The 12,867-nt window shown below is 52.2% G+C and overlaps 4 protein-coding genes across 4 annotated transcripts; 2 read left to right on the plus strand and 2 right to left on the minus strand.

Annotated features, from left to right (window-relative positions):
* Positions 1–669: 669 nt before the first annotated feature.
* Positions 670–2,741, minus strand: J7T55_015763 (uncharacterized protein; the record flags this gene model as incomplete). The annotated part of the gene is made up of 3 exons (XM_053134773.1): positions 670–716; positions 814–2,284; positions 2,385–2,741. 3 exons carry the CDS (start codon positions 2,739–2,741, stop codon positions 670–672), a joined length of 1,875 nt encoding a protein of 624 aa, XP_052987461.1.
* Positions 2,742–4,047: 1,306 nt separating this feature from the next.
* J7T55_015764 (uncharacterized protein) lies at positions 4,048–6,781 on the plus strand (the record flags this gene model as incomplete). The annotated part of the gene is made up of 2 exons (XM_053134774.1): positions 4,048–4,334; positions 4,435–6,781. 2 exons carry the CDS (start codon positions 4,048–4,050, stop codon positions 6,779–6,781), a joined length of 2,634 nt encoding a protein of 877 aa, XP_052987462.1.
* Positions 6,782–8,411: 1,630 nt separating this feature from the next.
* J7T55_015765 (uncharacterized protein) lies at positions 8,412–9,660 on the minus strand (the record flags this gene model as incomplete). Its single annotated transcript, XM_053134775.1, has 6 exons — positions 8,412–8,650; positions 8,728–9,019; positions 9,069–9,150; positions 9,202–9,416; positions 9,499–9,569; positions 9,627–9,660. The coding sequence occupies 6 exons, from the start codon at positions 9,658–9,660 to the stop codon at positions 8,412–8,414; spliced, it is 933 nt and encodes a 310-aa protein (XP_052987463.1).
* A 367-nt stretch (positions 9,661–10,027) lies between these two features.
* On the plus strand, positions 10,028–12,363 carry J7T55_015766 (uncharacterized protein; the record flags this gene model as incomplete). Its single annotated transcript, XM_053134776.1, has 2 exons — positions 10,028–10,360; positions 10,717–12,363. The coding sequence occupies 2 exons, from the start codon at positions 10,028–10,030 to the stop codon at positions 12,361–12,363; spliced, it is 1,980 nt and encodes a 659-aa protein (XP_052987464.1).
* Between the last annotated feature and the right edge of the window lie 504 nt (positions 12,364–12,867).

Raw genomic sequence — 12,867 nt, forward strand, 5'->3', positions numbered from 1 at the left:
TCCTGGGAATATGTGTGGACTCCACATACGTGTGATATCTACCGTGACAAGAAACAAACGCTTCGTTGATAATCTTTGAAGATGTGTTTGAGCTACATAAACAATTTATAGTCCATTTAAGTGACAGGGAAATAGCCTTAGACCATTTGAGACAATTAATCAAAACAGTATAGTCACTCCAGATACCAAAGTATCTTAGCGTCAGCCTCTAGATATCTGTGTGTCATAAGTTTTAACCTGAACATAGGTAAATTCGGGTTTCTCTACACTGATTCAATACAAACTTTGAATAGATTACGCACAATCTAACACCTAGAATATTTTACACACGAAAACATTAGACCTTCTACAATTGTGTCCGGACCCTCAAATTCAATATCATTGTAAGCTTTCTGAATCTGGAATAATTTATGTGACTTCTATATCTAGCTGTATATTGAGATGTTTATTAAACTGGCATCTGAAAGAGCCAATGAGAAGTGAACGGTCGTATACAAAAGAATTCGTACAAAGAAATTTGTAAGTCCAGATGAGAAACCAAGTAACTATCCGTATAATCACCCCCCCCCCCCCGGGTGGCCCTCAGGAACCTCGAAGACCGCGGCGACAGTGAACGACTCGAACTGTCCCCCACGCCACACCCATTAGGAATTTCAGCAACAACCTGCATTAGCAGGCCCCGGTAATGTCACACGCAATTTTCTCGGCGAGGGCATCTAGATCAGATAACTTATATCAGTATGACTCTTAAGACTCTCTGGCGCAGGGTAGAAAAGCTCAGAAGCAACGAAAATGACTCATCAGCGCACTTACAAACTGTGGACATGGGGTGACCAGGCGGCAGCAGTGGGAAAGTGCTGGCGTCCACGACGCGGAGGCCCTCGACGCCGTACACACGGGCTTGAGTGTCGACGACAGCCATCTCGTCGTCTGGCTTGCCCATGGCGCAGGTGCACGAAGCGTGGTAGACGGTATTGTAGCTACGCTTGATGATGTCGAGGATCTGGGCGTCGGTTGTGATGTTAGTCCCTGGGAAGGCCTCTGGGTTGTCGCTGACAAGGAAGGGTCGCATGGCGTCGGTGTTCCAGAACTCGCGGGCCCGCTTGTACCCAGCGATGGCAACCTCAACGTCGGCCTCATCCGTCAAGAAGCCGGGGTCAATGAGCGGTGCGTCAGCCATGTCTGCGGACGCGATGCTGACGGTGCCGCGGCTGAAAGGCATGACCAGTGCGGGTGCCAGGCTTGCGTAGTTGTAGCCGTCCCTGGGATCACCACGGCGGCTGTCTGTCTGCCACCCCAGGTATCCCGACAGCCCGATGTACTCAAGTTCGGGCCAGTCGTCGGGGTACTTGGCCAGTTTGGCCAATGTCGAGTTCGAGAAGGTGTTCCGGAGACTGTCAGGAACCTTCTCCCAGCCGATGGCGTCGGTGGTCGGATTCGTGTACATTCCAGCCGCATGGTTCCAGTACTCCTCGGCTGCTTGTGCGGCGAAGGCCGGATCCTGAAGGGCAGACATTGTTGGTGCATTGACACGGTAGGACGGGCCATAGTAGATGTGGTCTTGCATGCCTTGTCCCACGCCCGACAGGTTTGCGATGACAGGGATGCCGTGAGCCTCAAGGGTATCAGCCGGGCCGATGCCTGAGACCATGAGCAATTGAGGTGACTGGAAGGCACCGGCTGCTACAATAACCTCCTTGGTGGCAGACAGTACGTATTCAAACCCCTCGGTGTCTACCAATACGCCGGTGGCCCTGTTTCCGTCGAAGAGGATCTTCTTGACCAAGGCCTGGGTGTACACCATGTAGTTTGGGTAAGCAAGAGCCGGGCGGAGGAATGCTGTCTCGGCCGAGTCCCTTTCCATGGTCTCGGCATTGATAGTAAACATGCCATATGACTGGCCAAGGAGGTCGCCGCTCTGGAAATTTGGAATGATAGGGAAGCCCAGTTCCTGCAAGCCCCTGGTGGCCCAAGTACCAAAAGCCTGGACGTAGTGGGAAAAAGTGACTGAAAGCATGCCTTGGTTGTCCTTGCCACCCATCACGGTAGGATCATATTCAGGAGTGCCGTTGGCAAAGCGAAGTTCCTGATTTGGCGGCGTGAACTTCACACTCTTCTCGAACCACGGCAGAAAGTTCTCAAAAGCGTAACTTTGGTCCCCGACGGCATCGGCCCACATCTTGTATGACGCCGCCGTTCCGCGCTGGTAGACCATGTAATTCCGAGCAGATGAGCCGCCAAGAGTCTTGCCACGTGTGTAGTGGATTGAGAGGTTGTAGGCACCCTGGTGAAGTGTCAGTGACTACATACATGCATGTGCCACTTGCCACGTGCCTTGTTCCTTCGCATCCACCCGACAACATCTGAGAAAGGGGGACACTTACAGTTTGAGGTGTTGTCATAAACCCCCAGTCTATCAAAGGCTGCCAGTCTTTTTCTCCAGTGCCCGCAAAAGCTCCATCGGTCGCTGGAACCTGACTGAGATTGCCGTTGGATATCTCGTAGAACCCACCGGCTTCCACAACAGCGACTCGCCCGCTCTGTTGCTGTGCCAGCCTTGTTGCAAGGGTCAAGCCTGAATTTCCGCCGCCAACCACAACATAATCAAATGTTGCATCGTCGCCAGGGATTCCAAAGGACGAGCCAAGTGGTTTGCCCCCGAGAGGCTTCGCGCTGGCCACACACATGGACCACGCCGCAACGGCCGCCCAGAGTCCACTGGATGGTTTTGAGCAATGCATCGGGAGATTCAAGTTTTTTTTTCTCAAAACGCCTTGAGTATATTGGTGATCTACCTAGCACTGTCATCTCCTCGAAACCGGAAAACCAACATCCGTATATATACACATAGTGGTTATACGCGTATTTGCCCTCCCCTGCCTCCGGTGCCCAGCTGATCCCAATTACTCTCGAATCCCACTATTCGCCCTCAGCTGACTTGAGATTAAAGATGTTAGGATCGTGGGATTCGTCCCGGGAGCCTGGTTTGGATTGTGGCTTAAATTCAGTAGTTCCATTGACTGGCTACTGGGCAAATCCTGAGGTGCAAGGCTGGCGCTGATAGCGGGTAGAATCCGTCCGGGAGGATCAAACTGTCCGTTAGTTTGCTCCGGGTTTACCGTCCTGGTTTGCTAAGTACTAGCTGGGATTTGTCTACTTTGGGTCGTCTAGTACTGGGAGTAAAGACTGAGTAACACCTGGTGGCTTCGGGATAAGGCACACTGTTCTTTAAAGATCTTTATTCACAAGTCTAAAGGGGTCGTCGTAGACTTTGTAGAGGGTGCGTATGACTGCATTAGCCGAGCATTTTCAGCCTCATGGATCTATGTGGGATCTATGTGAGCGAGTGTGCAGGCTGTTTCCGTCACTGGGTATGTGAGACATGTGCTTCTCTCCTCTTTTCGAATCTATTTACTCAGAATCAATTATAACTTAGCTGCATTTTAGTGAATCAAATGTCAGCAGTCATCAAATAATACATTAAATCAAGATATTAAATTAATTATATAAAAACGTGATATTAATATACTATATATATTGTAATAATTGAAACTAATATTAGTAAAACAATTTTAAATAAGTTGATAATGTTATTTATCATTTTGTATTTATAATAGTATAAAAAGCTGATATAAACCCTCACATGTAACTATTTATTACTGATCGTTTGGGGTAAAATTGGGCAAAAAGAGCCACGTGGACGGTCGGTAAGAGGATTCTCGCTTAGGAGGGCGGCGTAGGATAAGGAAGTTGTTATTGAAGGGTGTGAGCTGTAAGCTGCAGCAACCTCAGACAACCTTGGAGCTCAGCCGTTCTCGGGCACCGACGTAGGTACCTAGACCAGGTAGTTCATCCATGGGCTGACACCTGCGGACAGCTACTTATCTGTGAGGGGCTCCTTTCAAGACAATTACTCCAACCCTTGGGTTCCCGTCATCAACTCCTCGTCACGCTCACAACCTCGGAAAAAGAACACCGAACACGCTCCACGACCCGACTCCTCCTGGGTAGGACACTAAGGGCCTCCAAGGTGGATTCCGGCTTGCCATGTTCAGCACCTTCACCGCAGCTCCGGCTGCCGCGAGCGTGGATCCCAGTGCAAACTCCGGATCTCCTTCTGGAAGTCACACAGGCCTCCGCCGTCCTGGTGCGTCCAGCAACCTCCCAGCCAGGACAAAGCCGAAACGCAGCCAGGTCTCCCGGGCTTGTGACTGGTGTCGTGTCCATCGCATCAAGTGTGACAACGCGTACCCATGTCATAACTGTCAGGCTCGTGGCGGTCAGTGCAGCAACAAAGGATCACCGCAAGTCCGTACCCTCCCCCAGGCCTTCAGGTAAGCTTGATCTGGTTACCTCTGTCTGACCTTGTATCTCCCGACCGAGGTTGGACAAGATTGGTGACAAGGCTGACCAACGGGCCCGATGTCTGAATAGGGAGATTGAGAAACTCCGGCAGAGAGTCAGAGAGTTGGAGGAGGAGTTGGGCAACTCCCGTTCGGCTGCTGCTGCTGCTGCCGCTGCTGACCAACATCAACTTGAGCATGCCTCGCCGCAGCTGGTGCCCAAGGAGCTCCAGGATGGGCTAATCAATACGTCAGCCTCATTGGCCGACTCTGCCCCAAGCCGGAGCCCACAGTCCTCTGGGCCGAGGCGATATTGGGAAGGCGTACATGCCAGTCCCAATAACAGCCATGCGAAGCAGTTCTTTGGCCCGTCATCGCTGCTCTACTTCATAAAGCGGATGGAGGACTTCTTGGCAACGACTCTGCAGCAGCCAGTGCGTGACCAACCCATCTGGTTCAACTCGGCGAGCAAGTCGTTCGCAAGTCCCTTCCCTGAGCGAGCAAACGAGTTTGCAGAACCGCCGGCTGAGACCGCGGGCCGGGGAAATCATGGGCTCCACGTGAGCGACCACGAGCAGTACCTGAACACAACTCAGGAGGAGTTCTTCCTTAACCTCTTCTGGCAGTCGTACCACAGTAGTATGCAGATTATCGACGAGACTGCGTTCCGAGAGCATTACAAGTCTCTCTGTGACGTTCCTGGTAGGAGTAGAAGACCGTCGGCGCTCGTCGATATAATCGTCGCCATTTGCATGCAGTATGGTATCGCCTTGCTTCCTCCACAAGAGGGCGGCGCTGGCGGCTCAGAACGTGCTTCAGAAAGCGCCAAAAACTTAGAACAAGCCGGTGTCCCTGATGTGGTTGTGGGTATCGATGATGCCACGATCGCGGGACGCTGGCATTACTTTCGTTGTCAGGCGCTGCTGACAGCCGAGCTGGAGAGCCCAACCATCACGACTCTGCAGTGTCACATCTTCTCCGTGATCTACCTCTGCAATGCTTCGTTCCAGACCACTGCACACAGCACGTTGGGGCTTGCTGTACGGACGGCTCAGATTCTGGGGTTGCATCTTGAGCCGTCCGAGGACACGCCACATGTCGATCGTGAGCTGCGCAAGCGCATCTGGTGGACGCTTCAGACTGTCGAGATCAAGACATGTATGAAGCTCGGACGGCCCCTGATGACTTCTTCGCCCCCAGAGATGTGCTCCCTGCCGTCAGACGACTATCAGCTCGCATTGCTGTCCAGCAGCACAACTAGTGTGGATGGTGGTGTAACGTGGTTGACGTACTCGGTGCAGAACACCAAGCTGGTCCTTGCCGCCCGTGCGACACACGTTGCGTTCTTTGACAGGTGTGACGAGCTACTTACAAGGCACGACTGCGCAACAATATATGAAAATGACATAGTACAGGAGGAATGTGCCGAGTTCCTGCAGGCTTACCTTCGGGGGACCCACGGCCTGCAGACATGGCTCCAGGCAGTCCCAGAGGGCCTAAAGTCTAGACGCAAGGACGGTGGTGAGGCTTACTCGACCGACTGCTCTGCACTCGAGGTGGAGCGTTTCGCACCGACCTGGCTTCAGCGCCACCGCCTACTTCTCGAACTGCTATACCACAACCTGTCGATGAATCTCTTCAGGCCCTTTATCACTTTCCCCTCAGCCCAACACTGCCAACTGAGCTCCACACCCTCTGCTCCCTCATCTCTGACCTCACCCGCTGGCGCGCCTCTGTCCTTGGCCTTCGCGAACAGGGCGACGCCACTTTCAGATCAGAATGCCAAATCTTGTGTCAGACACGCCATCGCGCTGACCACCATGATCCATGAGGCTCTCAGGAATACCGAGCTTCTGGGAGGGTGGCACGAGGCGTTTCAATGGCAGTGGAACGCTGCTGTGGCGCTCATCGGATTCATCTTCTCGGACTCCGGGTCAGAACTTTATCAGGACGCCCGTCGGGCTATTGACCATGCCATTGAGGTGTTTGGCATTTTCGGGAGACATTTTGCCGTCGGTACGAGTGCCGCCAGCGTGACGCGCGATTTAGCTGCCACGGCCGATCGCTTGCTCAGTCTACCATTGCAAGCACGAGCGGAAGATGGTAGAAGCGCCGACGGAGGGCTGAGTGGTGATGAGGGCTTCGTTCCGACGTTTGTCGGCAGCGGTGGCATGAGCTCCAGCAGTGCAGAGGAGTCGCAGAGTGTTAGCCCAAACTTGGGCGGTATCATGGGACTGGGGCCCAAGGAGATTAAATCGACAGGGTCGGTTCTCGATATGGCCATGGGGAATGATGACGCCGTGAGGAGCCTGCTGGACGGCACAATGAACATGGCTTACGGGGTGGATTCTTTTGGGGGCTTTGAATTTTCATTTCCCGAGGCTGCTCATTTCTTCGAGGGCTGGACCAACTACAGCACAGGAACCGGGAATACATAAAAGGCTAAAAACACAGTGGTAGTAGCCTTCGTGCGTTTTGATTTTCTTAGCTACTGGAGATGAGTATGGGACCAAGGGCCCGAGTAGAGTATATTGACATAGAGGGGAGAGAAACTCCCAGACTAAAATATAAGCAAATCTCCTCTTCGGCACGCGCACAAAGCCCAAGACCACGAGGGCACTCTCAACAGCAGAACAAACAAAATCTGCGTCTCGGACAAACATACCCTCTCTCCAGGCATGTCATCATAGGCTCTCCATGAAAACATTTGCCCGAGCAATCTGTCAAGGTCTCCACCAGAAAGCTCCCATCTCCTTTTCCTAAAAAGAACCCAAACTGGAGGCCGGACTTCCCATCCCTTCTCATCTTGTACAGACTCTCTCGGTTGCTTACTCAGGCCCCACCTTCTCCCCGCCTCCTCCGGAAAATCATTTTCTTTAAATGCTTTCTCGTTCTATGTGGGTACCTTGGCAAGCCACTCACACCCCAGATAAAGAAGTAGGAATCAGGCTCAATGATAGCCTGGCTCGAGAAGGGAGGCCCGCAAATCTGCTCCCAAGGGGCTTGATCCAGTATGAGAGACCTTGGATCAATAATTGGCTCTGGTTCTGGTCTTGTTTCTGCTTCGTAGCTGGAGAGACATTTCCATTGAAGAAATCTTTAGTTACAGGACAGGGGTTGAGTACCCCAGAGCATATAGCGATCGTCTCAGAGATACAAGACCTCTATGAAGATGAGGTGTGGAGTCTAGACTCCGTAGAGGTCAAATTCAAGTATTGACTTAGAAGGAGAAAAGTTTTTCGCCAAAACGTCAGCAAATTTTCCCGTTCCAAGCATTTAATTAACCCGGGCGATCCTTCGCTCGCGCCATCCTACGCGATTGATATCTCTTATGTAGTCGCTGCTCTTGCTCTAGTCCTCTATTCTTGCCTTTCTACTAGATACTGCGCAAGTTCCTCGTCCCTACTCGCTTGTCCATCCTCAGGTCATGATCCCGCTGGAGAAAGACAGGTCGCTGATGCATGGGCCGCTCGTATGGCTCCATGAAGTTTTGTTCCCGTCTCTGACTTCACGACGAGAAAGTTGAATTGATTGCTCGAGGATAAGAGTTTGAGGAGAATGAGGAGTAAGAACAGACCGGTGAAGCTGTGAAACATTGGCCGCTCGCGAAGGGGTGTGCATGTGTGGCGGCAAAGGACAGGGTCATGGTGCCGGCGTGCAGCGCTGGCCCGCTTGTGCAGCGTATGACTTGTCCCACGGAGCAGTGCGTCCATGTTGAAAGCGGCGGTGCTTGGTAAATGAGCCGAGTTCGAACAGGTTGGAGAAGTACAGCCTCTTCGATTTGAAGTGACTGCAGGCACCCCAACCCTTGATGAATGGAAAAGAGGTGCATAAATTTTCAAGAAAACCTCCTGCTCGTGTTCATGTAGAGACTTTGACAACTAATGCATATCTCACTCGTTGAAAACTTCAGCCTAATTAAAGCAACGCGAGTATCAGTATGCATGATGAGCTGCATCTTTTCAGGCCATTGTGTGCCCTACTTCTTAGAAATAGAAACTAGCCTGACCTTCCAGATTATACTCCACAGCAGTCGACAGTCACGAGAGACGGAATATTAGATACTGCTCACGGCTTCCCATCCCAGACCTTGGCAAGAAACTCTTCGACCTCTCTGAACTTATAGTCCGGGAACAGCTGGTTGAATTCATCCGAAACATCCCACGAACCCTTGACACTGCTAAGGAGGATACCGATGGGCACCTTCGTGAAGAGATCAGAGGATTGCTCGTCGGTGACAGCTCGGTGTCTCTTCCTCAAGGCCCAAGATGTGTCCAGAACCCCAGCTTCCAGGTCTTGGGGTTTCACTTTGTCGACAGTGAAGGAACAGCCTGCATTGCCGTGAGCCAACCAGATCTCTTTGTGAGGATGGAACATGGCGCACCTCGGATCTTCTCGCCAATCTCGATTATTTGCGAGAAGGTCATACGATTTCCCCTGATGCCGCCGATTTCGGGCCACTCGCCATCATAATCGACTGCCCGCGCAACAACCGCAGCAAGGTCAGCAGCTGTGGTCAGAGTCATGATGGCGTCCTCATGTCCATCGACCACAATCGCGCGGCGGTTCTGGAAGTCAAAGACAGTTTCAAGTGGGTCAACGTGTCTTGCGGTTTTGTAAGGTGACGCCAGATAGTCCATGAAGAGGCCGGGGTGGAAGAGGGTGTACTCAAGCACCTGAGGAGGCTGTTAGGATATGAACATAGACTACCCCGGGCGGTCTCACCTTTCCGTTCTCGTTGGCCTTTCTCAAATACTTCCGAATTTCTTCTTTACCCGACCACCAAGGCATATTAACCGTCCCTGCGCTGAATTACTTCTGGTCAATCATCTTCACCATTCGGAGGGGGTTCACCAACCTTCCGTATTCACTCGGTGCGAAACGTTTCACACCTGCGTCGATAGCAGCATCAATCAGATTCTTCTGGGACTGATTTTCCGGGTCCGAAAGAAGTTGGACGAAAGACAGAAGAGTGTGTGATCCTCGCAAGGCCTTCACCAAATTTTGTTTGTTTTCGTAATCAACAACCTGCCAGTTGACTCCAGGCACGATAGCATCCTCTGATCGAACCTTCTTTGTGGTGTTAGCAAGAATGCGTCAGATTGGTCAAAGGTCAGAATATAAGAGATTTGTGTTCAAATGTGGAGATGCTGACATTTCGGCTGAGGATAGTGATTTCATGCTTGCCTGAAGCTCTCAGCACGTCGATGATTTCTCTAGCGACTTCTGTTGAATGTGTCAATTAAGCATGCTCGAAGTTCACCTTTTGGACTTGGAACTCACGTCCAGAGCCACCTGCAACTGCGATCTGAACCATCGTTAAGTGGGAAGTAATAATATAATTAGTGGCCAGTAATTATGCTTCTCAAAAAGATTATCGAGGTACTCAAAGATATGAAGAATTTATGATAGAGAATTTTTATGCTCGCTTGCAGTCTCTATCTCACCACCGCGGAAGTGGTGATTTGCCTAGTGCATATCCGTTGCTGTTCCGCCGCGGTGGACGCAGGAGCTCCGCGGCGGAATGACTAAACAATAGTCAGACGGCTTCAATGCGACCAATGCTACACCTGCCTGACCCTCATTCTCCGCCGCGGTCCAGAGCCAAATCTTTGCCTCGAGTTCATCCGGACCAGACATTGTCTCGACTTGGAACATCACTCCTGTCTAGAAATGAGAAAAAAATGGTAAATCTGAGAAATCATGATGACGACACAGAACAGTCACCCACGGTCAAGCGACGGAAAATCCGCAAAGGCACGCAGAGCTGTTGGGAGTGCAAGAGGCGCAAAATCAGATGCACTTTCGCCACTCCGAACGATTCCATATGCGACGGCTGCAGAAGCCGCAGGGTCAAGTGCATTGGCCAGGAGTTCGACGACGGGGATGTGAGTGCAGCTAAAAAGACTGGAGGCATGAGTCGGAAGGAGACGGCGGTTGGGCGGGTGTCCAAGAAAGGGACCGACCTGATCACTTTGCAAGATCATGGCGGAGAGGATACGAGGCAGAAGGGGATGGTGAGTCTCGACTGGTGCTATCTCTCTTTCAAACTGCTTTCTAACGCTCATATAAGAATACCTCCCTTCCGGATGCCCAACCTGCCTCCAGAGAAGATGCATCTAGGGAGGAAAGCAGTCACTATGGTTTATGTCGGGCTCTCCTCGAGGTGTGGCCCAAGGAACAAGACCTAGATGTCATTCTCGACGCCCCTGTCAGTACCTCGATATTATTTCATGGCATAGTATGCACGCCGTACTCGAGCCTTCTCAGCAAGGCCATTCCGTCACCACGAGAAATGCTGCAACTGCCCCAATCAGGGTCGCATCCGGTTCTGGTAGCTCGCATACTCTTGCTACTGGGCACGTTCATGCAGGGAATCCCGAGAAGCGCTGTCCACAACCTCGGTGAACTAAGCAGTAGTTACAAGATAATCATGTCCCGCCTGGTCGAGACAGCGAGCAAACTGGTGACGAGCGACCACGAGCTGGTCAGCTCGCTCGAGGGCATCGAGTGCATCATGATTGAGGCCATGTATCACAACAATGCCGGGAACCTCCGCCGGGCATGGGTCACCCACCGACGGGCAATGACGATTGCGCAGATGATGGGGCTTCACCGTGGTGTGTCTCCACCCACGGCACTGCTTGACGTCCACAACCGAGACCGTATAAGCCCGGAACACATGTGGTGCCGTTTGATTATCTCAGATCGTTACCTCTCACTAATGCTAGGCCTGCCACAGGGCTCCCTCGAGAGCCCCTTTGGCACTCCACAAGCCCTCGACAGTTGCATCCCACTGGAGCGAATGGAGCGCATTGAGTCGATCGCGGGCGGGCTCATCCTGCAGCGCAATGAAGCTGATCTACATAATCTTGTCAAGACACAAGAAGTTGACAAGATACTCCAGGAGGCTGCAGCCTTGATGCCACCCCAGTGGTGGCTGACTCCGAAAATTGCAACTGTCGTCGGCCATGACAAAGAAGCCCTCCGTGAGACCCTCCGCCTAATGAACCAGTTCACGCATTATCACTTGCTGGCACAGCTTCATCTGCCGCACCTTCTCCAAGACTCAGACTCACCAAGGTACGACTACAGCAAGATCACAGCTGTGACGGCCAGTCGGGAGATCCTTTCGCGTTTTGTGCATTTCCGTGCCTCTGTCACAGTCGCTGCATACTGCAGGGGAATTGATGTTCTTGCCTTCATTGCGAGCACCGTACTAAGCCTCGCTCACATCGACGCCCGTCGCCGGCAGCGGATCGCCACTAGTGGCTGCGGTGCTGCACTTCATTTGGTCGCACATCAGCGGCGGAGTGACCGGGGATTACTTGAGCAGACGCTTCAGCGTATGGATGAAGTGAATGAGAGGGGTGAGGATGCTATGGCATGCAAGATCTCCAGTATACTCCAGCACTTGCTCGCCATCGAAGACGCTGCCGCCAATGACGACTACTACAACGCCACAATTTCGTCGAAGGCGGGTGAGCCGGAGCCTCAACATGACGACAAGTCAGTTGATGTGGGCCAATCGCTGCAGATCCACGTTCCATATTTCGGGACAATAACAATCGAGAGTCGTGCTGCCTCAATGCCAGTCCGAGTCGAGCAGGCTCTTTCAGATGATACCACTCGATCCTCACCGGTTCTGGATGTTTCGTACCACGACAGCGAGTCTTCATTTAAGCCTGCTTTGGAACAGAACAGAAAAAGGAAACAGTGTGTGCGGAATTCACCGTTTCCCATATCAGATCCGGCCGGGTATCGATTCGGCGGTGATTCTGCCAATACTGATTGGCAGACGGTGCCTTGTAACCTCGATTCGCTCAGGACAAATGAACAGTCTGCACCCGTTGCTTTGGGTGCAAGTTCCCCCGATTCTGAACGCATCGAGCTTAACATGGCAACGTTACTGGTGCCCGGATTAACAACAGATGTGGATGATTGGGCTTTGCAAGGCGTGGACCTGGCCTTATTCGACAGTCTAATCCGGGGGTCAGCGGGACCAGACGTGGACCCCTGATACTCAAACCCGACCGCTTGGAACAGTAGGACCGCATTGCCAATAGAAGGCAAGATTTGTGGGGGGAAGAAGAGCATGCTGGCCTACTCTACAACGCCTTATAGTCTAAAAAGCCGTACAGCATCCCGGTGTGATGAGCATTGAGAAACGTTCGCAGGTCAATAGATGAGGTCAGACCGTTGGAAGACCACAGTCGCCGCAGTCGACACCAATCATGGATTGATTAGTCTAGTCTATAAGGCTCGAACAACACACCTCATCTCAGCCAAGCCGGTGGCCATGCCGTTATGTCTGCCATGCATTGGGCAGAACAGTCGCACCACAGGCAGACAGGCCCGTGAACCGAGTTGCCAAGTGGAAGCGGCAGTCAACAGTCAGCCCTACGGATGTGACATGCGAAGCAGTGTCAAGGCATTGCAGATACAAAGGTGGTATCTAGATCGTACGTTCCGTACGTGGGTGCAGCCCAGCTGTCTCGGACGCACGCGAGACGGACAGGCGCAG

Source organism: Diaporthe amygdali (assembly GCF_026229845.1).
Source record: "Diaporthe amygdali strain CAA958 chromosome Unknown NODE_48_length_299215_cov_64_995801, whole genome shotgun sequence".
Lineage (NCBI taxonomy): Eukaryota > Fungi > Ascomycota > Sordariomycetes > Diaporthales > Diaporthaceae > Diaporthe > Diaporthe amygdali.